The sequence below is a fragment of the Punica granatum genome, chromosome 1 (assembly GCF_007655135.1).
Source record: "Punica granatum isolate Tunisia-2019 chromosome 1, ASM765513v2, whole genome shotgun sequence".
Lineage (NCBI taxonomy): Eukaryota > Viridiplantae > Streptophyta > Magnoliopsida > Myrtales > Lythraceae > Punica > Punica granatum.
In genome coordinates this window covers 6991273-7015057 of record NC_045127.1, presented here as the reverse complement: position 1 = coordinate 7015057, position 23785 = coordinate 6991273, and the positions used below count along the sequence as shown (strand labels likewise).

At 39.0% G+C, this 23785-nt stretch overlaps 3 protein-coding genes, 1 long non-coding RNA gene and 1 other non-coding gene across 7 annotated transcripts; 4 read left to right on the top strand and 1 right to left on the bottom strand.

Annotated features, from left to right (window-relative positions):
- Window positions 1-213: 213 nt before the first annotated feature.
- LOC116191999 lies at window positions 214-2594 on the bottom strand. Its single transcript, XR_004153992.1, has 2 exons — window positions 2285-2594; window positions 214-2189 (listed from the first exon to the last, which is right to left on the bottom strand). It is a non-coding gene; the product is annotated as an uncharacterized LOC116191999 (long non-coding RNA).
- On the top strand, window positions 741-858 carry LOC116193324. Its single transcript, XR_004154235.1, has one exon. It is a non-coding gene; the product is annotated as a small nucleolar RNA Z279/snoR105/snoR108 (small nucleolar RNA).
- A 7651-nt stretch (window positions 2595-10245) lies between the features above and the next one.
- On the top strand, window positions 10246-11176 carry LOC116198771 (chaperone protein dnaJ 11, chloroplastic-like). Its single transcript, XM_031529005.1, has one exon. It carries the CDS (start codon window positions 10345-10347, stop codon window positions 10858-10860), a length of 516 nt encoding a protein of 171 aa, XP_031384865.1. The 5' UTR covers window positions 10246-10344; the 3' UTR covers window positions 10861-11176.
- Window positions 11177-12094: 918 nt separating this feature from the next.
- On the top strand, window positions 12095-14375 carry LOC116198755. 2 transcript variants are annotated; one of them, XM_031528987.1, is made up of 6 exons: window positions 12095-12671; window positions 12784-12832; window positions 12922-12994; window positions 13322-13488; window positions 13819-13932; window positions 14063-14375. In XM_031528987.1, exons 1-6 carry the CDS (start codon window positions 12301-12303, stop codon window positions 14216-14218), a joined length of 930 nt encoding a protein of 309 aa, XP_031384847.1. In that variant the 5' UTR covers window positions 12095-12300; the 3' UTR covers window positions 14219-14375. The 2 variants fall into 2 exon arrangements, with proteins under 2 accessions (XP_031384847.1, XP_031384855.1); XM_031528995.1 differs by having other exon boundaries at window positions 12111-12671; window positions 12943-12994.
- Window positions 14376-20827: 6452 nt separating this feature from the next.
- On the top strand, window positions 20828-23342 carry LOC116198739 (thaumatin-like protein 1b). 2 transcript variants are annotated; one of them, XM_031528975.1, is made up of 3 exons: window positions 20828-21037; window positions 21192-21888; window positions 22147-22545. In XM_031528975.1, the coding sequence occupies exons 1-3, from the start codon at window positions 20968-20970 to the stop codon at window positions 22301-22303; spliced, it is 924 nt and encodes a 307-aa protein (XP_031384835.1). In that variant the 5' UTR covers window positions 20828-20967; the 3' UTR covers window positions 22304-22545. The 2 variants fall into 2 exon arrangements, with proteins under 2 accessions (XP_031384835.1, XP_031384829.1); XM_031528969.1 differs by lacking the exon at window positions 22147-22545 and adding an exon at window positions 22578-23342 and having other exon boundaries at window positions 20829-21037.
- The last annotated feature ends 443 nt before the right edge of the window (window positions 23343-23785 follow it).

Below are 23785 nucleotides of genomic sequence, written 5' to 3'. Positions count from 1 at the left end.
GGTGAAGTTTTGTAAAAAAAAAAAAAACAATTCCTTCTGTCGTGTATCCCCGATTAATGCAGCCTCAGATGCTTCAATTGTCGATTCTAGTATTGAGCGAAAGGTTGCACCTATCTACGGGTTATGTATTGCAGGTCAACCCTGCTCCAATTAGTCCCAATAGGCGGGCATAGGGGAAGAAGCACTACGCCTAGGAATCAACAACACAAAAACTTTGTTATAAATTCTCCCCTTTCCTTATCGAGATCGGAACTAAGAAGAATGGTTGGGCCAACAAACATCCATCAGTTTATTCATAGGCGTGTTTATATGAGCTGAAACTGGGGAAATAAGAAGAAAATAAAAACATAACGCAAGGCTAAGGAGCCAGCTCGGTCTCGGCACCACCACGTGACTTGCGATGTTGCCTGATTGAACGTCACATCAAGATCAGCAAACTGAACAAGCATAAGGTTGGAGATTTCGCGTCGACCTATAGTTCATGTGCCTGAACATCGGGAAAGCGTGGAAGCATTGTGCCAGATCTTGGGAAGGGTTGGGTGTTCTACTTGAAGGCCTGAAGAAGTTGTTTTGGGGGTGTGGGGTGTGAGGTGCGGGGTGTGAGGTGCGGGGTGTGTTCTAATCTCTAATTTTAAATCAATCCCACATCGGTTGGGGGAGAGAAATGGGCTTTGAGGATGCTTGTATATAACGAGGTGGAGGGGCAGGAGATTAAGTCATGATCCTTCAGGCAGTCAAAGGGGATATGAAGAGTGGTCGGATCTCGCAGTTCAAAAGAAGATGCGAGAAGGGTGTTCCGCCCTAACCAGCCTGGTTACGACAACCTGGGCACTCCCATTCTTTGTACCATCTGATCCCTATGCCTCGATGGAACCACCCACAACACAAATCACCAGTCAAAACCCCCTTTTTGCGATAGTGAAAGGGGCGAAATCTCCATTATAAAGGAAAAAAAAATATTACAAATTATAAGGCGGGATAAAGAAGCTCTAATGAGTTCGATTTCTGACGGAGGAAGTTGATAGAATGAATCTCCGAATTATCCAATCGGCACATGAGTTTTTTTCATATTACAAAAATCTCATCCGATTCATGTCAGAGGAAGCTGATAGAATGAATCTCCAAGTCATTTAATCGGCATATGAATTTTCCTCATATGTTACAAAAATCTCATTCAATCGGCATATGAATTTTCCTCATATGTTTCAAAAACCTCATAATAAGCTCGGCACACGAGTTTTCCTCATAATATGTTACAAAAACCTCATATTACAATCTTATGATTAGTATAAGCTCATTCATATGGGCCAGCGGTACCAATCGATTCGGGTCTGCTCTTGTGCATGTTACCGTCAGGCCGAACTGTAAGACCGAACATTTTGGAGTGTTTTTCCCTGGTCACATATTTCTACCCTGAAGACTTTGGAACAATTTGAGTTTTGTCTTATGGAAATGCAGACCAGCAAATTATTGTGCTGTTCCCCTGTCAAAGCAATCGCCATGGATCCGAAACGTGAAATGGAGATGGGCTAGCTGGTAAATAAGTTCGTTGCGATAACGGGAATAAAAGCAGAAAACATGCCACTGCAGAACTGCTCTAGATTGTTTTTGTGGATAGGATGGAGAATACTAGACCCTTTGAAATGTTGGAAACATCCAACTGGAATTTTTGCTTAATGAGATTTCATTAATCGAAAGAGAGGAAGTTTTGAGACACATGAAGGCAGTGAGGTGAGAAGAGGAATAGGCCCAACAAAATGATTCGAAGCTTCCCAGTGCGCAACATTCGTGGGGTGGGGCCATAAAATTATGTGCCCTGGGATCAAAGTTTACAGACCATGAGGAGAACAAAAAAAGAGGGTCTCGAGCCTTTGAGATGCATTTGAAAGAGTTCCTCAACTATATCCGGGGCATCTCGGCGGAGAAGGATATCTTTGATGTCCATGGAGATGGCACATCAATTGGATGGCTTTCGAAGCAGCATAGCCTTAACTAAGGAGCCCTTGGGTTTGAGACATGCGGCCCCAATCCAAGTACCTTTGGGAAGGACCCGCTGCATCGAAGAGAAAAGGTATGTTGTTGAAGGCCGACCTTGCATGTCGTAGGGTCAGATTCATCGGCCTCGCTAGACCAAGCAGAAAGATGCCGGTGGAGCCTTTTCGTGATGAATCGGGCTGCCTGCAATGGGTCTGGCGTGGCTTCAGTTTAACCTTATGGAGTTTTTCATCCGCCATATTCAGGAAAACAAATTACAAACTATAATACAAAACCATGTTGATCTTACATAGGAATATGCAGAGAGTCATCGTTGCCAAAGATCAACCTAACCCAGGCGACAGCAGAAATGTTTCTTAACGTGTGTTTCTGCAGAGGCCACTATAGATGAGCCCACATAGAAACAAAATGTGTTCTATTGACTCAATAGTTGCTAATGGCAAAAGTTATAACATTTTTTTGGAACCATTCATTATTGTACCCGCACACCATCAGATTAATTTTTTGGGTAAAACGCACTTACCCTTCCTTGAGATTTAGAAAAATAGCACTCAACTTCATTTGTTAAAGAAATATGGACTCAATTTCATTTATTCTCTTTAACCAAACCATCACCTTTTAAGGAAAATACCAATTTAGTCCATAAGTTTTGAATTTTTTCTTCTTAAAATCATATATTTACTTTTTACTGAAAGAACTACCAGATTCGCATAAAGCTATTCTTATATTTAAATTTATTTTATTTAAATTTTAAATAAAAATTAAAAAATTAATTGAAGAAAGAAGAGAAAGGCCCAATTATGTTACTTGGAGCGATGTTCACAGATGATGGGCCATCGTCGCCCCATTATCATTTAATGATGTTACGCGATTCAAAAAGTGAAACTATTATCAGCAGATACAATTTTTTCATTGCGTTGTAGCCCTCCCTAGTGACTTACTTCTAGCCACTTATCGTCCTAAGTGAGGTCTCCAACATTCTATGAAGACGTCTCCTAAGAGGTGGTGGTCGGTGCCGGTAGTGTCCCACCACCGCCCCCTTCCTCTCTTTTTTTCTCATTCTGTTCGAAGCTTTCAACTTTTTTTGTCTTCTTGACATTTTTATTTATTTATTTTACAAATTAAAAATATTTTAAAAAATAAGTTAGGCATTACATAAACATTTTGTGTAATGTGGGCCTTATTCGATAAAATAAGTCAATGGAATTAAGTGTATATTTTTTCAACAAATGCGATTAAATGCTATCTCGAAACCTCAAGGAGGTCATGTATTTTACCCTTATTATTATTTTTAATGAATATTCATTTCTTCATAACTAGTTGATCAGATGGACGGATTGAAGAGGATCGGGACAGCTCCTCTATATCCATTGTTGCTGATGCCTCCTCGCTCGGTTTGTCTACTTGGCCCGTTTGTGTATATGAGGGAAGGATGGAGCGGACATAACGTGCATCCAAACACACAGTTAAGGTGAGGAATTGGGGAAGCTTTTATCGTTGTTAGACATTGGATGACGCCGTTATAGGAGTTAACCTTTGCCTTTTGCTTTCCCGACAGGGGGTGTGCACGGATATCTGGTACATTTGGAACCTACTCGTTAGGGTAGAGTCTGGGTAACTCGTATTGAAAATATGATAGGATACACGTATTAAAATAAAGAACAAGTAAAAATCGATTTCGGTTCTGGTTTTTGCATATAGGATACCCAAATCGGCCTCAAATCTATGGAATGTTTGCCTCGGCCCATGCATTCCTATGCCCGGCCTATTCGAAATCAAAATCTGAGCCCATCTGTGAAGGCCCTTTCTCCCTATGGAAACAACAATGCCTGCTGAGGTCTTGTTCATACTAAGAACTGTGGCTCAAGGATTTTATGTTGTGAAGGCCCTCTCTAAATGTTGTAAAACTATTATAACCAAACTGCAACTTATATGACTCATTTGATAATTTCGGGGCAAACTTATAGGATTTTTGTTGTAATTTTTGTGCATATATTGCACGTAGACATTTTGGTTATAATTTAAAAAATTCACGCCGTCAATCTCTACGTTATCACTTTTTATCGTTTTTTTGTATATATTGTAAGTAAGCATTTTTGTTATAGTTGAAAAAATTCATGCCATCAATGTCCATGTTATCATATTTTAATAAAAATACATAATGGACTAGATGTTTTGAAAATCGAGATATTTTTAATTCTATTTAGTGAGATAAAAAAATTTATAAATTCTAATATGATATTCGAAACCTATAAAGTAATGCAAGTTTCAGGTAAGTTCTACTTTCAAAACTCAATACGATAGGATTCGATTCGAAAATATTAAAATTTATCCTTTACGGAATATGATTCGGATATGATAAAAAAAAGAGAAGATAATCCACACCTTATCTCTGACAGGGTCATTGCCACTTTTAATGTTTACTGACCGTCACGTGAGATCCCTGTGACTTGTCACCGGAAGATTCGCCGTTTGGACCAATGAGATTACCCGAAAGTAAATCGGTGTCTGGCTTTCGAGGTCAATCCCCCGGACAGTGAATCCACCGCCCATTACCGGTAAGCTCGACACGTGTCCATCAACCTGGAATCCAATGTCCAAACCCGGGGGCCGGGGGACAGGGGAGGCATGCGGAGGGTTCATCCTCGACACCGTACGGTGAGGCGCCTGTTCTGCTCTTGTCCGGTGCAGTGCCGGAAAACAGAACCACTGCGTGTCTCCTGTGATTCTTGTTTGGGTGTACATCTCAATATCTAAAAATTTAATGGATATCGATTATCAAGTTTTCCGTCAGATTAAAAGGAAATACACCTCGTCCAATATTAATTTTCTCTATTTACAATATTCGAATATAAAGTTTTGTTTTAAGTTGACAAATTAATTAGGCCTCTGATTCTTTTAAATTACTCGTTGTTTGTCAAAAGTAGGGATGCTAATCCGACCTACATTAAAGTATATATCTTGAGATTTCTGTTTAATTCACAAAAAAAAAAACAAAAACAAAAGGAAACGAAACTAATATAAAACTAGAGAAGATCTACTGGTCGATGCACTAGACACTTGCACAGATGACGTGCTGCCACGATATATCCATGTAACTAAAGGGTGGATGAATGCATCGAGAGAGATGGATCAATGTACGTGTTATCTTGAATCAAAAGATTTTAAATTCAAGTTGAATATAAAAAAAAATTCTCCCCTCTTATATCTTTCAACAAAGATAAACTCATATCGGTCGAGCTTTTCACAAAATCGTTTCACTACTGTGCTTGCATGTCAATACTTGTTAAAAGATTAAAATTTAGTACAGTATAAAATTTTCCAAGCTTGAGGTTTGAATAATTCAAATTCTCTGAGCATTGATAGTTTGATACATATGTAGGGTCTAATTATTGCTTTATGCCAAATTACATAGTAATAATATATTTTAATAATATATATATCTTATTCAACAAGGTAAGAGGATCCGATTATTAACAACACTATTAACAGTTTTCCTAGGTAAATATATGCAGTCGTCTCATTTAATATGCCATGATATTAACCTTCAGTTAATGATCCGGATTAATTAACACTTGTGGCTTATATGTGTTTTTTGGAAAACAAATGTTAGACCAAAAGACTGTGTTAGTGTTCTCCTTGTTAAGCAGTATATATTTTGTTAGTTTATCCGAACTCCAAGATAGCCACGTGGCATGCTGCTGTATCTGACATCAATCTCTGTTCTGTTGATCTAAATTTAAATCCTCTGACCACAGTGGACCCCCCGACAAAGCCCTGTCATTCCGCCACGCGTCACGCAGTCAGCGTGGTCCCTTTGCATCTGTCTGTCTACTCACAGTGGCAAGATTCAATGCCCCAACCAGACTCCGTTAATTTTATCATTATAGATAAACACATTACGTAAAGCTTTGAAAATTTAATAGAACTACATGAATTTTGCAAAAGAAAATTAGCTATAGAATTATCCATATAATATTTCAGAATTTCAAAATTTCAACTGTAGTTCTTCTGCCAAAAAAAAAAAAAACTTTGTAGCTTCCCCTCATGGGACGGCCATAAATTAAAGAGTTGCACATCTCAATGGTCCCCGTGACTTGATAAATACAAGAAGATCCATCCAATGTAACGTATAATTCTCGAAAGGGTGGTATATTCAAAGAATCAACTTTACATACTTTTTAGATCAAACGATTCGATTAACGATAGATAGGTCTTTCTTTTCCACATTTATATAAATGACAACACCACTTCTAGCAAACAAATTCGAAACTCCCGACCTATTGAAGACCATAATGGAAAGTTAATAATACATGGACCCACCCTTCAAATACCCATCTAATTGAAAGGCTATGTAGATTACGTGTGAGCGGAGTGTGGACCCTAACATTCACTAATTCCACTTGTCCCTCTTGCCTTATCCGTTCCTAATTGCATGTTTCTAGAACCTCATGGTCGAACTCGCTATCCGAATTCAGTGACCGCATTCTGATAGCTAAATTATCAGTCGACATAGCACGATAACGTTCTACTTGCCCACCTCCTAATATGTTGACTAAGTTTTTAGTCGTCGATCTGGTACAAAGAGAAAAATGTTACGGTTAACTATTTGACAGTGTCCCGTTACTACGAATGGTTCAATTCAATTTTTACAGTCCTCCACACGCCCCCACATAGATCAATGCCCACACTATGGGCGAAATTTATCAAACCCTATCAATTTGGATTATAATCATGTCCGTTTATTTGATGTCATCTTTTTCACATAATTTAATGTTCGTAAGTTTTTCATAATGAATAGTTATTATGCATTGTACTAAATTGTAAGAAAATTATACTTATATATATATATATATATAGTTTCTTTTCAAAAAAATGTCTTATGCATCGTTGGATTTTTTTTTGGGGAGGGGTGGGGGTGGGGAAGAGAAAATTGTCGAAGGGGAAGAAAAAGAAGGAAAAAGTATGAATAGTTATTGTGGTGAATTTACTACCATATCCATCCAATGACTTATAAGTTTAAATACCAAACATATGTGATACATGCATTTCAGGATTATTAAAGAGGGACAAAAGGTCTCCTGGGTTTCATTATTGAAGATATATATATATCATAGAAGTAAAATGAGTTCTAACAAAAAGTCGCATTCCAATTCGTATTTACGCCATACAGAAATTCAAATGTGATATAGTATTAGAGTGACATATTTGATATTTTAGTTTAAGTATGTAATACTTTCCTTCAAGTATTTAGTACTTTTACTATTTATAATGGGCTATACAAAATATTAAACGCTTGAACGTAAAAGTAAAAAAAATAATTGTACTAATTACGAGTAATAAAAATACTAAATACTTAAATTGAAAGTACTGAATGTGCTACATTAACTTCTTGTCACATTACACGGACTCTGCCGTTGGATTTGTCCCTGCCGGTGCCTACAAGTAAATCATATAATAAAATGTGAACATTCGTAGGGACGCATGGGGTTGGCAGTGGGAGTTAACCAATCCGCTCGGTGGCCTAGTCATATCTCATTCGCATAATTTCGTTGCGCAGTACTTAGTACATACACAGCTCATGACGCGTTTCTATGGAAAATCTATCTTCAATGGTCGCAAATTCACATCACGTCCTACGTCGATAATAAAACAGCAGAGGGGCCCTCATTTTTTGTCATTGGCATATGGATTTTATTTTCGCCGATGTCATGCAAATTCTTTACTAGCAATTGACATGGACGATTTCTTCTTTGGAAAATATGAAAGGTGGGTCCTTGAAGGAAATGTATTTCGCGCAATTTTTTTCCCAAAGATTTGGACGTCTAACTAGCGGAGAATAATTCAGACTATCTCCCAGAACCTTCTGGACATTAGAAAGTGCTATGTCTACTTATGAAGGATCTCATCATTCTTCATGTAGACGGGCCTCCTCCTCGTACAATTTTGATTGGATTTCAGAATGATTTTCAGCCATGGTATGGATCAAAGGTCTTTTTTTTTTTTTCCCTTTACAATTAGTGAGGAGAGAAGTGTTCTAGGCTTTACGACTAGCCATGCAGCTGCGATCGTATCGTCCAACTGACACAAAAATTTCAATTCATGAATTGGATATGATAACATTTTCGCCGTAATGAAATGAATACTCTATAGAACAAAGAGTGGTAGTATGCGAATCATTACAATTCAATCTTATCTCGGGCAAGATTTTTGACAGTCTTTTCACGATTCCCTTATTCGAACTAAATTTTTTTTGAAAGTGTAAATTTTCGATTGATTGCATTCTTTTTCTTATTAGTAAAAAGAAACAAAATTATCAAAAGAGGAGTAGCGTAGTAATGCACATATGGTAACTAAGAGATTCGGGGATTGATATTTGTGGTGGACTTATTAGAATTCCTAATTCTTTATTTTAGACTTATAGACTTCCTTTGTAAAATAAAAAATAAGCTATTTGGTTTTCGAGTTTGATCATGATCCAACTCATCTTGATTTTGTGTAAGATTGCAAGTGTTCAAAAATATGTGGATGGATGAAAATATATATATGCATATATATAGATGTAAAAGTAGATAATGAATTTATTATTAAAAATTAATTATAAAAATGGTTCTAAAAAAGTATATTTAAATGGAGAAAAAAACAAAATAGCGATGATTGTAGGGTTTAATTTAGGGAAAAATAGAGTTTAGTTGGATAAAGTAAAATTTTTTATTTCAAAACTAAACAAAGCCACCTTACTGATTAAACTTTTATCAAATTTTATTATTATTTCCATCCAAATAATATTCAAGAAATTCGGCATGAAGCAAAATCCAAAATAAGGTATTCTTGATCTCCAGTAATTATAAAAGTAATGTCTCCCGGAATTTTTTACTAGAAATACGGGACAAATGCCCATGAAAGGTTTGGACGTCTAGTTAGCGGAGAACCATTTAGACTATCTCCCAGAACCTTCTGGACATTAGACAGAGCTGTGTCTACTTATGAAGGATCTCATCATTCTAACGGGGCCTCCTCGTACAATTTGATAGGATTTCAGAATGACTTTCAGCCATGGTATGGATCAAAAGTCATTTTTTCTTAGAAGTAGTGTGGAAAGAAGTGTTCTAGGCTTTACGACTAACCATGCTGCCGGGATCTTATCATCCAACTGACACAAAAACTTCAATTCATGAATTGGATATGGTAACTTTTTCGCCATAATAAGCAAAAATAAAAAATTTCGCCATAATGAGATGAATACTCTAATAGAACAAAGAGTGGTAGCATGTGAATCATTACAATTCAATCTTATCTCGGGCAAGATTTTTTACAGTCTCTTCACGATTCCTTGACGCTATTCAAACTAATTTTTTTTTAAAAGTGTAAATTTTTGATTAATTGCATTTTTTTTCTTATTAGTAAAAAGAAGCAAAATTATCAAAAGAGGGATAGTGTAATAATGCATACTTGATAACTAAGAAATACCGGGATTGATACTTGTGGTGTACTCATTAGAATTTCTTATTCATTATTTTAGACTCATATATTTCCATTGTAAAACAAAAACTAAGCTTGCGTTTGGTTTTCGAGTTGGATTATGATCCAATTCAACTTGATTTTTTATGTAATGACTGCAAGTGTTGATAAATATATAAATATTTGAGACTATATATATATATATATATATAAATGTGAAAGTACATAATAAATTTATTATTAAAAAATTAATTTTAAAAAATATGAATGAGAAATTATTATTAAATGAAAAAAATAAAACAGTAATAATAATTTGTGTAAAAATATAATTGAGTTGGTTAAAAGTAAAATTTTTTATTTGAAAACCAAACAAAGCCACTTTACTTTACTGATTAAATTTTTACAAATTTTTATTAGTATTTCCATCCAAATACTATTAAGGAAATTAGGCAGGAAGCAAAATCCAAAATAAAGAATTCACCATCTCCGGTAATTGCGAAATAAATGTCTCCGCAGCCGCAGATGAATGAAATTTTACTTTGGGAAAAGGACAAAGAAACTTTACACAACGTCCGACTGTCAGATTCCCGTGTGCCCAAAGCAGAGAAAGAGATTCTGTGGACGCCGACTGTTCTCTGAGTCAGCACCAGGCGGATCGAATCGGATATATCCAAACGGATAAGAAACCACCCGGACGAGAAGCCCTAACCCAACCCCAGCCTTAACCGTAGTTAAAACCATCCCTTCCATCCGAGGCATGAGGCATCTTCTCTCTCTATAAAATACTCCCCCCAAAACTCGCCTCTGGTCATCTCGACTATCCTTCGACAAGTCAAACCCATCGGATCCGATCATCGTTAATCAAAACCGAGAAGAAGAAACTCGTCAATGGCTTCCGCTTCCTCATCCGTCTCCCGTTTCCCCTCCTTCTCGTCCCCCGTGGCCTCCCGCCTCCACAGCCCCCGTGCCCCGGCCGCTCGGGTCACTTTCCGCCGTCTCCAGCAGCTCCGTGTTTCTGCCTCCTGCGCCTCGACCGTCGAGAGGCCGGCCAAAGCCCACATTGGGTCCCCGGGCTCCCTGTACGAGGTCCTCGGCGTCCAGGCTGGCGCGACAGGTCAGGAGATCAAGGCGGCCTACCGGAGGCTCGCCAGGGTCCTGCATCCGGACGTGGCGCCGGCGTCCGGAGATTGCGCCGGCCGCGAGTTCATGAGAATCCACGAGGCCTACGCCACGCTGTCGGATCCCCAGAAGAGGGCCGACTACGACCAGGCGCTGTTGACCAGGCGGCGTCGCGTGGGCCCGCCGTTCGCTGTCTCGATGTCGGCTGCCTGCCGGGGCAGCTCAGTAAATTCGGGGTTCCCGGCGTACACCAGGCGGAAGTGGGAAACCGACCAGTGCTGGTAGTCGAAGATAGACCGTCTTCTTTTCTTTTTTTCTTTATCTTTTGTTTCTCTTTTTGAAGGGGGATCACTAAGGTAAGATTAGTCAAATTTAGTGGTCGGATCTTCTTTGTCCGCCACTGCATTTAGGAAGATCTGAACACTAATTAGGATTGTAGACTAGTATTAGAATCAGTGGCCGTATTTTAGGGGCCGAGCTAATGTGGACGTTAATGTCAGCTGAATGTGTATACATAGAAAGAACTACTGTAATAGCAATCAGGCACATTTTTGCAGCCTGTGATCTATTAGAGAAATCGAGATTCCCTCTTCAAATTTTACTCTCTTTTTTTTAAAAAAAAAATTATTATAGATAAACGCATCGATGATACATCGTATTAACAATAACGCACGGGTGTGATTCTTATTAATGGTTCACCGGCGTGAGAGGTTGCTCCTGTAGAGCAAATAACACATGTTATGTGATAGAAGGCAAATCGACGAGTAACGCAAAATCATCCGAAGACTTGACTCTATTTTGGACATTGGTATTTCCATGTCCATGAAATGTGGGAGCTAATGCTAAGACTATTTTATACGGGTTCGGATTTATTTTCACTGATAAGTGGTGGTAATATTCAAATTTTATATTTTCTATGTAGGATTTTTTAATTCTCAACGTGATTTATTTTTACCTACACGTTGCCTTTAAATAAAAATCTAGTTAAGAACTTGGATCGATACGATTGGTCTAGGACTAGGAGGTTGTCGGATATCTCCTTTCTAATTAATGGCATGGGTTGCCCAAGCTCCATCCGTCGATGGATATTAGCTTACCAGAGTTTTCTTTGGAAGCGACGGGCCGGTTGCCGTATCGACAAAGGTGACTGGTGGCGCAGATTGGCCGTTGTCTCGACCTTTCGCAGCGCATTTGTCTTTTACAACATGTGGCATCAGTATCTTCCATCCATGGTGATGTAGCTTGGAATTTTATCTGGATTGTCCCGACTGTCAAGCGATTTTATGTTCTCACATAATTTGTACTTCTGTGGTCTAGAATGGATCCTATTTTTGTGTAGATCCAAAATTCTCTTCCCCACAAGCATGTCAAAACCAACGTCCGATCTCCGTCTCTTATGGCAGCAACAGACCGAAGCCATATCTGGCTTTGCCGGTGAGTTTTGAACCACGCCAGCCCAGACCGAGCCTCATGAAGGGATCGTAAACTTTATAAGTTACCATGAAATGAAATGTCATAGTTCAAAGAGAAAATGCATTCAGTCAAATATGAGCTAGCTCTTGAACAGCTAACTAGCATATGAGCCTGGGCCTTCGTATGGGCTAAATTATGGCCCTGAGCCAATGAGCGCATATGGGCCTCGGCCTCAGTGGGCCACTAGATATCCCCCATCACCAGCTAACCTCTGTATTGAGCTAGCTCCTGAGCCCCGGATTGAGGCGGAGGATGGCTCAGCTGATCCGCCCACTACGGCAATGGCCGCCGAGGTTCCAACACTACCGCTACCGGTCCTCCTCACCGCTTAACCACCTGCACGTTCTCTTATCCTCTCACACAGCGCTGTCGCCGACGGAAACGGGCTGCAACCGCCAGCGCTTTGCTAGCACAGTCCCCTCGGCTCTCCGCCGGTCCCGCGCGCTCCGGCTGCCCAAAGCTCCGGCTCCTTACGAGTTCCGCGAAAGCGACTCCAGCAGCGACTCCGACGATGACCCCTCCAGGAAGAGCCGCAATCAGAAGAAGCGCGAGGCCCGGCGCGCCGTGCTGTGGGGCATGGACCTCGCTTCTTTCTCTGCTCCTCAAATCAAACTCATCCTCAGGTGAGGCATTATCATAACATTCCCCAGAATTCTTGAATTTACGAGCGGCAATTTGTTTGCCACGTTTATCATCTTCGTTTCTAATCTGCCTGATTGTCTGTGGGAGTTGTAGAGCGGCTTCTTTGGAGGAAGAAGTGTTTGAAGCTCTCATGTTAGTGAAGGTGATTGTCTAGTATTACTGAAAGTTCTGTGTTTAGTAATATTTGCTATGTTTTATGGAAACATTGGAGGTTGCTATATAGTCACTTAGGTGTTCGATTATTTGTCACAGAGACTGGGACGGGATGTTCGAGAAGGAAAGAGGAGGCAATTCAGTTATATAGGTATTATGCTTCTTGTATTCATCTTATCCGTCGCTTTTGCATTGATAACTTTGGGCTTAACTCAGTGTTCGAGTCAGTTGGGTTCACTTTAAAGATTGAGATGCCACTTATTTCCTCCCATTGAAACGAAAAGTGTACTGGTAATAGGATTGTGGCCAGTTTGTAACTGCCGATGATGAAACTGTTCAATTTTGTTGCATTGGTTCCAATGAGCTATTACTTGCTAACAAATACCGACTGCTGGTTTCAGACCGATAGCTATGAATCCATGAGCTATTACTTGCTTGAATTTGACTTATTTATATGATATGATGTTATCAATGGCAGGGAAGTTGCTGCGGGAAGCAGAACCTGAATTATTGGATGCTTTGATTCAGGCTACAAAGGATGGCGATCAGAGTAGGCTGCAAGCGTTATCTGGGACCGAAGTTGCAGTTGACGAAGATGATTCTGAGGAGGACATTTATGAAGAAGAGTATGAGGAGGAAGATGAGGTACCGTATTATATTAATTTTTATATGTCAGTAAAGATTAGGTTTTCGTTATTTCAGCCATGCTTCATTCAGTTGCACTCTTCTGCATGGGGTGAGTTTGAGACTCCGATTTGAGAGGACTTAAACAGATAGTTCTCCCGGTGAATTAGTATGTCTGTGATAGGTTTGATGATTTCTTTTTGCAAAGTTGCTTGGTCAGTCGATACGTGTAGAGTCCTTATTCACATTTTTGCGCCAGGCGGTGTGGTGCCCTTGATCATTAGATACGTGAAGAATCCCTCTTCACAATTTTGTAGGAATGTAGATGTATGATAACTCTTTTATCTACAGGAATCCCTTGAATATGTAAGGATTGCAACAAGGTGGTTTGATGGTCTTGTCAATAGAGATGTTGGGATAACCAACGAAGTGTACTCCATTCAGAGCATTGACTTCGAACGGCAAGTGAGTTGACTTGAATACAATCACTCTATTCCATGCAATGCATTTCTATACCAAATTCTGGATTATGATACCAATTTGGTCGTCAGTTACACTACTCTATAGTCGTCTCGCATTAACTGTTCCATTACAGGAGCTTCGAAAGCTGGTGCGGAAAGTTCACTCAATTCAAGAACAACAGGCTTCAGTCGACAATGATGAGGGAGGAGCAGAACTAATAGGTGCAGAGAAGTCTCTTTCCCGTTTCCTTCGTACTCTTGCAAAGCGAATGCCAATTGCTGAAATTTAAATCGGAATTTGTACCTCTTTGTAACATTAAATTAGCCAAGATGAATAATAAGAAGATGTGCTCTATTTATCTGTACAACCAAATCAAAAGCTTGTTCTCACATTCTTCGCGATACACTCCGCAATAAGAAGCATGTCTGTTCAAAAGGTTTCTTTCATCTTGTTGGTGGGGAAGATAGTTTGTTTCTCCGGAGAGAGAGAATTACGTTATGATCAAACAATACATTCAACTCTCAAGCAGTGGGATGGTTGGTCCTATTGGTAAAATCTTCTTTGTCAATGAGTGGTTTGTGATGATTTTGAAATCTTTTATAACGGGTAATTTAGAATCCTTTTGCATGAAGATAATCAATTTGTTGTGGTCGGATTCTCCATAGGGCCCTACGGGGATCAATTTGAAGGAGTTTTGCCAACTTTTCGTGGGCCCGTTAACGTCTTCAACTTCTGGGGTCTTACAAGGCCGAATCAAGATTTTGCCATTTTCTCCAATATCATGTCTCCGTTATCATAGCAGATTACGTCTCCAAGATCATCGATGGACAGGTCGATATCTCGATATTAAATAGTCGATTAGCAGGCCTTGCATGATTCAGCAGCTATTCTGTTAGCGTGGTCCGCTCGATTCAAAATTCAGGATAATGTTGTGTTTGGTTTTAGAGTTAAAGTATAGTTGAGTTTTGATTTTAATTTAGTCGTAATGATTGTGTTGTTGAATTATGAGAAAAATTGTGAAAAAATAATGAATAGTTGAGAGAAAGTAATGATTGTGTTGTTGAATTATGGAAAAAGTAATAGATAGTTGATAGAATTTAGTATTAAAAATTGAATTGAATGGTTAAAAAAATTGAAAAAAAATGAAAAAAGTAATAATTGTATTGTTGATTTTTGTTGTGTAGTGACTTTAAAGTTAGAGTTCAAAATTTGATTGCAAATTCAAACGGAATTTCTATCCTTCCTGGGACCTACGCCAACGACGAGGCTGGGGACTAGCAGAGATATTGGAGTTCATGTTGCATACGTCGTGATGGGGGCACGGGCCAGCGCATGGCAATGGAGACAGCGATGTACTTTGTCGTGCAGGAAAACTACAACACTACCAGCTCATACATCATTCCGCGTTTGCTTTTACCTTATCAGCAGATGAGGAACTAAACTAATTAATATTGAATGAATTTGGTTGAAGAATATTTTCACGGAGATCCTTTTAATGGAAGATTACAAGTACGATGATGCCATCTCTTTTGGGTGCTTTTGTCCCTCCTAATCATTGTCATACAACGACATGTGCGTCTACGACGATGAGAACAGATGATTTTACAGGAACTGAGGAAGAAAACCGCTCAGACTCCTCGATTCGTGTCACGGTCATGGTGTTCTGAAGTGCGAGGTAACTCTTGAATGCACGACAATATAAAAGTTTGAGTTTTACACGATCGATCTTTTCTAAGAATTGTGATGAATTTTTCAATGATCTTATCCCGTTCTATAATGTGAGGAGACTAATAAGAAGAATGCAACGAAAGGATGAATACTAACAAACGGACAGTGGCTTATAATTAATTTACATGATGAAAGAATCTTATTAATTATTTCTTATCATATTATTGTGAAAAAGTTGCAATCATTTAGTATTAACTTCTCAATAAGTCCAAGAAACTTGGAAAATATTGTCAAATCCGACTTAACTTCTTGAGAACCATTTTGTGGGGTTTAATTTTCTAGAAATGTACTAGAATTTCTCCGTTTGATTTCGTAGTTGAAATTACAAAAATTTTAATTTTAACTTTAACTCAACACACTACACAACAAAAACACATTTTCCAAGTCAAAATTTTTAACTTTAACTTTAATTCAACATACTACACAATCATTTGTCATTTTCCACAATCGATATCAAAGTTACTTTAACTTTGAAACCAAACGCACCATTAAAAACTTCTAATTAAAGCAGTTGGAGTTTAGGCTTGGGAAGTTATGAGAACCCAAACTTATTCGAGCAGTCTTGGGGTGAAAAAAAATTGTTGGAGCGGTCGTATAACTATGATTATCCACGTAATTTCATTGGACTCTTTGGACTTTTCGACAATGCTGGCTATGAAAATCCAAAAAGCATAGGAATTTGGTCTCATTAAACAAACCCATTGATTGGTACTTTTATCTTCATGTGATGTAAAACACAAGCAAAGGAAGGAAAAAAAGCCGCCTTCGACCGGATCAAATCCCTTAGCCTCTTCCATATAGCCACCTTGAACGGATGACGACGTCGATCATCTCTTTCGTGCTATAGTGTCGGAAGGTAGTTGATGAGTATATTCTTTTGAATCGAGCACTTGCATAATATAATTCTAATGGCGGAGTATCGTGTTAGTGTAATGTTTCTCTTTCTTGTCAATTAGAATGCTTTGTCCAGCTATGTACTCACTTCATTTCATGATCAAAGAAAAGTAACGATACTTTGTTTCATGATAATTCGCATATTAATATCTTCTGCTACTGGTCCCTTGTAAAGAACTAGGAAACGTTAAGTAATTTGATTTAATTAATGTGGGTCTGAATGCAGAAAATTATATCTGGATCGATACGTACTTCTACCAAAAAATAAATAAATTTAGTGGCTATAGTCTTGCAAACTGAATTGAGCTCAGAGGGCCACCGTACCCGATAAAGCGAATGATATTATTCGTGCGCTCGAATTCCGGTACCTGCTGGTAAAGGTTGATAGGCTTGTCAATATGAAGCTCGTAGCGCTTTGCTCTGTTCGGTGCACAAGTATAGAATGGAATTAAATGAAGATTAATGGCAAGTGCAAGTTGAAAAGGGGCACGTAATTGACTAAGCCCGTTGTTAACGTCGGTGTAGTGGGCTTAAATGGGAGGAGGTCCAAATGCACCACTTCCGCATTGTTGGCCGTCCGTCGACGTTCTGTCGGCGGTTGGTATACATTCCAATCAATCAATTAATTTTTTTTATGACCGATGTCCATAGTATACTATAACAAAACAAAAATCGTAATAATTAACAAATGAATATGAATAGTCTCATTATAAATATCAAACATGAAATCTTTGATTAACAGACGAAAGAATACATCACTGCCGTAAACTAGTTTTACCAATTAGTTAAATATCATGGCCTATATATCCCGTATTGGATTGAGATGTTCGCCCCCACCTGGAACAAGGTTAGTGGAGAAATGGATAAGGTTTAGTCCGACGCATTCAAACCAGCAAGACGGCAGCTATTGAATTAAGCCGCCTCGTGCGGGAAAAGAAGCTTAGTCAAGTATGTCCCAAAAAAAAAAAAGAAAAAAAAAGAGAGAGTCAAAAGCTAATATACATGGGCAACCTATCTAGTCAAAACTACTGAATAACTGATTTCATCGCCCGAAGGGAGTGCGGCGCCTTATAATAAAATGGTTAAATTTTTTGAAGAACATGTCAAAAACAATTCCAAGAGCTAGTTTCTACATGAATAAAACGTACTTTACGCGTCGGGAGATAAATTAGAACATACAAACTAAAAATGCTCATGAAATATCATATGTACGTAAAATCAGTTCATTTATGGCGAAATTGCAAACCTAGCTACCGCAATACATACAATAATATCTGCCATTATTTTTCATTCGATCATGATTTCACACTATCTCTTCAAGGGGTCCATTTGGCTTGGAATCAGCCCTACGTAGCTGACCCGGCCGTTTTTTCATTGCTACTCAAAATATACAATTTGTTCTAGTCTATTAGGGTGGCTAACTAAATTCATTTTCATCATTACGACTGATCATGAGTGAGTTTTATGAATCTAATGAAGATAAAATAGAGAATTAAAAGAGCACGAGAAGTCTCAGATGTGAATATCGAATTCGAAATCTCTTATTTTCATTTTGGATGGCAAAAAAATCTCTTAGTTTCATTTTTGTGCTGCTTCCCTTTCTTACCTTCCTGCATTTTCTCTATTATCGTAAGAAGTTTCATGGGAAATGAATTTGACCAGAGGACGATTTCTAGTGGGGAAGAACCGAAAGAATTCTCCACTAGTACAAAAAATGTTCGAGTAGTTGTTGTCTGTTAAGACCAAACGTGGATGTTGTCCAGTTCACACGAGAGAAAACCCTAACTTCAAGAAATCTGATAATTGGCCGTCTCCGCAAGCAAAATTAGATTTGGAAAGTCTCACTAATAATCATCATTTGTACAGTTGAACTACTAATTTGATCAGAAATGCCCGATGTTACAATTAGCAGTAGCTTAACCAAGCATATACATACATACATATATATATATATATATATATCAAGTACTGATAATAATTTTTTATTTAATCTTTTTGCACGACATGGTTCTAGTCTAGTACAAATCTGCACATCCTCGTACTAATGATAGAAGAATTAACATGCAGTGCTAGTGAATTTTCTTGGCTTTAGAGGGAAAAAGGACAGGATGTATTGTGGGACCCCGTGACTCCCACGGTCAACTAAACTCGGAGGAATCTTGAAATTCAAGAGTTGAGAAAATCTTGCTTTTAATTGTCAGATCATCTTCTTAATTAGACTTTCCCCCCAGCATATAAGATGTCATCGCCCGCCAGAAATATTAGTGCCGGCGCCTGACATTGGTTTGGAGTGTCAGTTACTGTTCCAAGTACAGCTTATCTTGTACCTAAGATTATCCACATTCTGTTCAGATATAAGACATCCTAGATTATATTTATATTCGATAAATCATACTTCGTCTGATTTGGCTTATTCGTGTCGAGAATAAAAGCACGAAGCAATATCATATCCACGACACTGTGACATTATAAACGATGCCCTCGCTGTTCGGGAAAAAAAAAACATGTATATAATACCCTAACTGACTCCGATGATAATCGATATATAGATAATTGTAAAAGCATAGAAGTGGCCAGTACGCATGTACGTGTTTCTCTTGAGTTATAGTACTGTGACACAAACCGCACGACCGTTCGATGAAATTTCCACATAGAGAACTCGTCCGCTTTGGCATGTGGGTTGTGAAAATGAAAGCTACTTGCTGACAATCCATAGCAGCCAATCCATGCCCGTTCTGATTTGTCAATCGTTCTTGGTGAGTGAGGAATTGATGTAATTGGTGTGAAATTGTGTAAAGGCATTAATTTGTTAATAATGAAGCAGGTATGGAAACTCAAATTGAAATCGTCAAGATCCCCTTGGGTTGTTAAACTGTTTGAAATGTGAATTCTAGGAAAAACATGCAATAATAATCTAAGGAAAAAGAAAGGAAAAAGAAAAGAAGCTTTAGAAATATGAAAATAGATCGATGAATGATGAGAAACTCATGAACAAGCTGATCGGAGACCCGGAAGACATGTTTCCCAATTCAATGGACCTGTCAAAATAATTAATCCAGTAAAATGGAACTTCAACATCATAGAACCCCTGCATGAATTGGGGAGAAGTAGCTGTGTACTTTTCAACACATTTGCCTCCCATTTTAATATGTGAGAAGAGTTAGGAACACTCGCACCTTCTCACGTAAATTAAGGATAATCTCATAACAATTACCGTAGTTATTATTAATTATAAAGAAGCATATGAAAAATCTCATAATTAAAGGTTTAAATTATATGTATCTATATTTTTTTACGAAAAAAGAAGTAAACTTAGAATTTCTTAACTTTAAGCTAAGATTACTGATCAATGGCGAGAATGATTATACTAAATCTTTTCTTTTTAGGAGTTAAATATTAAAATTTTATGAATGAAAAGAAGTGGGAGAAAAAACAAAAATCATGAAAAGGAAAATGTCCGATGTAACGCCAAGTCATAATGGTAAGTAACGGGTAAGAGAGAGTCTTATCAAACTTACCAGAAATTACACTTATTACATTGCTTATAGTAAAAGTTAACAAAAGATAATCATTAGGCGCTTTTCTTTTTTAAAATTTTCCCAGCTATAATTTTGTCCTCGCTTGGCTTGATTTTGTGGGACAATTTCTCAAGTCATGCTTCTTCCTCACGCCTACAGGTCGGTCCTCCGGTATCAATTTCGCCAACAATTCAATGCAATATCGATTGCAATGTGACAGGAAACTTGGACCGATATTTCATGGTTGAGCTAAGTTTATATAAGATTATATCAGGATTAGATCATAATTACTACTAAAATGAACATGTTTATTAACCTCCTTACATTCGTGCCTAAAAATCCTTACATTATTACTCATATTATTCTTAAATATTGATTCAATTACAACTATTGAATGGTAATTAGAAGGATTTAAAAAGGGCACGGAGTAAACATGGAAATGTAATGCACCAAAAAATGCCAAAGGTACCGGGTTGCTTTTCTTCTAAAGATTGCACAGAACAATAGTGTATTGGTAAATATTCGTACAGATATATTCTTGAAATTGAAGGATTAACAGAAATTGTTAGGGAAAAAAAGGGAACTTTAAAGTAATTATTACTTTAAACCTGATTATTTTTTACCAACAATGATTATTTTAAGCTCTTCGACCCCTATTTGTTTTTTTTTTGTGGGGAAAAAAAAAACACTAATGTTCTGTTAACTCAGCAGCAGTAGACTGTTGGGGCCAGTTTCTTCCGTTTATAAATACCCGTTCCCTCTCCGCTTCTCAAGAAAGAATCCCTCTGACCAAAGAAGGAGGAGGAGAAAGAATTCCTTCATTCAGGGGCACATTCGACGACTCTCTTCTCCTTCTTCCTCTTCTTCTTGTCATTTCAGCTCTCTAGCCAGAGCTTCAATGGCGGCTCAATCGACATTACCTACCTCTCTGCTCTTGCTTATCCTCTCACCTCTTCTGCTCTTACCGGGTAAACTACACATCACTTCCCTATGCTTCTCTCGTAAATCGATGAAGACCCATTAGTTAAATTTTCATACTTGACATTTCAATATGATGTTATCATGGATTTAATTATTAATGCCTTTTGATCTTTTTTTTTTTTTTTTTTTTGGTGAGAGCAGGGGTGCGGTCCAGGACCTTCACATTCGTTAACAAGTGCGACTACACGGTGTGGCCGGGAATCCTCTCCAACTCCGGCGTCCCTACCCTCTCCACCACCGGCTTCGCCCTCCAGAACGGCGAGTCCAGGACGCTCACGGCCCCGGCCTCCTGGGGCGGCCGCTTCTGGGGCCGGACCTACTGTACCCAGGACACCTCCACCGGCAAGTTCTCCTGCCTCACCGGCGACTGCGGTTCCGGCGAGCTCGAGTGCTCCGGCAGCGGCGCCACTCCCCCGGCCACCCTAGCCGAGTTCACCCTCGACGGCGCCGGCGGGCTCGACTTCTTCGACGTCAGCCTCGTCGACGGCTACAACCTCCCCATGCAGGTGGTCCCCCAGGGCGGGTCCGGCCAGAACTGCACCAGCACGGGCTGCGTGGCGGACCTCAACGCCGCGTGCCCGACCGAGCTCAAGGTGGCGTCGTCGGACGGCTCAGGGGGCGTCGCGTGCAAGAGCGCGTGCGAGGCGTTCCAGCAGCCGCAGTACTGCTGCAGCGGCGCGTATAACACACCGCAGACGTGCAAGCCGTCGTCCTACTCGGAGATGTTCAAGAGCGCGTGCCCACGCGCCTACAGCTACGCCTACGACGACAGCACCAGCACCTTCACATGCGCCGGTGCCGACTACATCATCACGTTCTGCCCATCCCCCAACACCAGGTCGGAATTTACCCATTTCTCCCTCTTCTCCCGCCCCCTTCCTTCCATCCCAACACCTCCCCAACGGTGATGGGCATTTTGCCCAATAAAATTTTAAATGATGCTAACTCGCACGACGTGATAAAATCAATAAGAATTATTTAATAAAAAATAATTATCATAATTATTCAGGTAATTAACATAATTTTTTTTTTATTTCATTCACTTTCATTAGTATTTTAGAATTCTGTCTCAGTTGACGTGGACAAACTTTATCAGGTCCACTCATCTTCTGATGAACGTTCTCTTCCCTGATTCGATGGCCGGGCGGTTCATTGGAGCACGTGATGGGCGACAATCCCATGTGCCTTGCATTTCCCGGCCGGAATTCTCTCTCGGCTCATTTCGGAAATCCAAAATCTTAATTAATGCTTAACCAAATCATTCTAATTCGATTATCGAATGTTAATTTTCCATTTTTGTTTACCATAATTTTACAATGTTTGAAGCAACGTTAGGAATTGTACCATGTTTTGGGGCACACCTCCCGAAGTAGTCCCCAGCCGCACTGATCCTGTCAGTAACGGTCAAAAATGGCGGAATGTACAGTTCTTGTAGGCGGGACGCAGATATCTATGCTCCCCCTTTTTGTCTTTTGCTTATTATTTGCATCAGTCGCCGCTAACGGTAACTTCATTAACCTTTTGCAGTCAGAAATCGTCTTCCTCCTCGTCGAACTCCTCGTCGAACAGTAACAGCAGCATGGTGTACGTGGGGGCGCTGGACACAAGCGGGTTGTCCTCGTCAGCGCCCACTGTGTTGGCAGGTCGCATTGCGGGGAGATTAGTCAGCATCGCAGTAGCAATGTGGCGGTTGCACCACCTCTTCTAACTTCCCAATAGCCCATTTTTTTTTTTTAGTTTTAAGAATTAAAGAAGAACTAAAAAAAAAAAAGGAAACACTGTAGGGGATCGAGCTTAGTTGTCAGAGCTGCCATTATTATTATTATTATTATTATTTTGGGTCCACGAAGAAGAGGTCGGGCCCAAAGCTTCAAAGAACTATGTGATTGCACGACATGTCGGGCCCTACTGGTGGGGCCCGGGGAGAGATGGGGCCAGCCAGCGTGGGTCTGAGTCACCATGAAAAAGCCCACTACCTGTCGATTGGATATGGAGGAAATTCGAGGAGGTTGCCCCATGTTAGGTTAGGAGTTGGGCAGCCTTCGAAGACTTTTTATTTATCACTATTAATTTTTGTTCTTATTAAATGTCATGACTACTATATTATTTTTTAATACTTAGGCGGAGATATATTCAGTATATTTATATATATATTTAGGATAGGAAAGATTGTAGTTTTTAGAAGATTGGTTGGGTGGGGATTCTTTGTATTATGTAAAACCACCACATTTGGTGTCGTGAAACATTTATGTTGATATAATAAATATATAATTTTATTTATTTACGGTTCAATAATTTCATATCCTTTTATTTCTTATATATGTTATATCTTTGTTTTATCGTATGTAAGCTTGTAACCACGCAGAAACCAATGAGAAAAATGGATAAGAATGTGTGTTCTAATTTTTCATAATGTGGAGACAATCTTATAATGGGTCAAATGTTAAACTAGTTAGGCTAATTAAATCATCAATATTGTTGAGGGAGAATTCGTTCGATGAACAGATCTTAAAAATTCCCCGAAACTAGTGCATTATTAATTCCGAGATATTCTGATCTTAAAAAGTTTCATGAAACTATTACATTATAATCATCCGAAATATTTCAAACGTGGTAGATGAAAAAGGCCGGACATTTATGTTGTCATCTAATAAGCCGTTGCGAGCACAAGCAATGGTACAGTGAGAAGTACAGACATGCGGAGATCAAATCATAACAAAAGTGGGGGAAGGTCT

What these genes read in the sequence shown, in the direction of transcription:
- LOC116198755 (XM_031528987.1), top strand. Translation starts at nt 12,301, where the DNA reads ATGGCTCAGCTGATCCGCCCACTACGGCAATGGCCGCCGAGGTTCCAA. An exon ending in CAAATCAAACTCATCCTCAG is followed by an intron (nt 12,672 to 12,783) that starts GTGAGGCATTAT and finishes TGGGAGTTGTAG; the next exon opens with AGCGGCTTCTTTGGAGGAAG. An exon ending in AGTATGAGGAGGAAGATGAG is followed by an intron (nt 13,489 to 13,818) that starts GTACCGTATTAT and finishes TTTTATCTACAG; the next exon opens with GAATCCCTTGAATATGTAAG.
- LOC116198771 (XM_031529005.1), top strand. Translation starts at nt 10,345, where the DNA reads ATGGCTTCCGCTTCCTCATCCGTCTCCCGTTTCCCCTCCTTCTCGTCC.
- LOC116198739 (XM_031528969.1), top strand. Translation starts at nt 20,968, where the DNA reads ATGGCGGCTCAATCGACATTACCTACCTCTCTGCTCTTGCTTATCCTC. An exon ending in ACCTCTTCTGCTCTTACCGG is followed by an intron (nt 21,038 to 21,191) that starts GTAAACTACACA and finishes TGGTGAGAGCAG; the next exon opens with GGGTGCGGTCCAGGACCTTC. An exon ending in TGCCCATCCCCCAACACCAG is followed by an intron (nt 21,889 to 22,577) that starts GTCGGAATTTAC and finishes AACCTTTTGCAG; the next exon opens with TCAGAAATCGTCTTCCTCCT.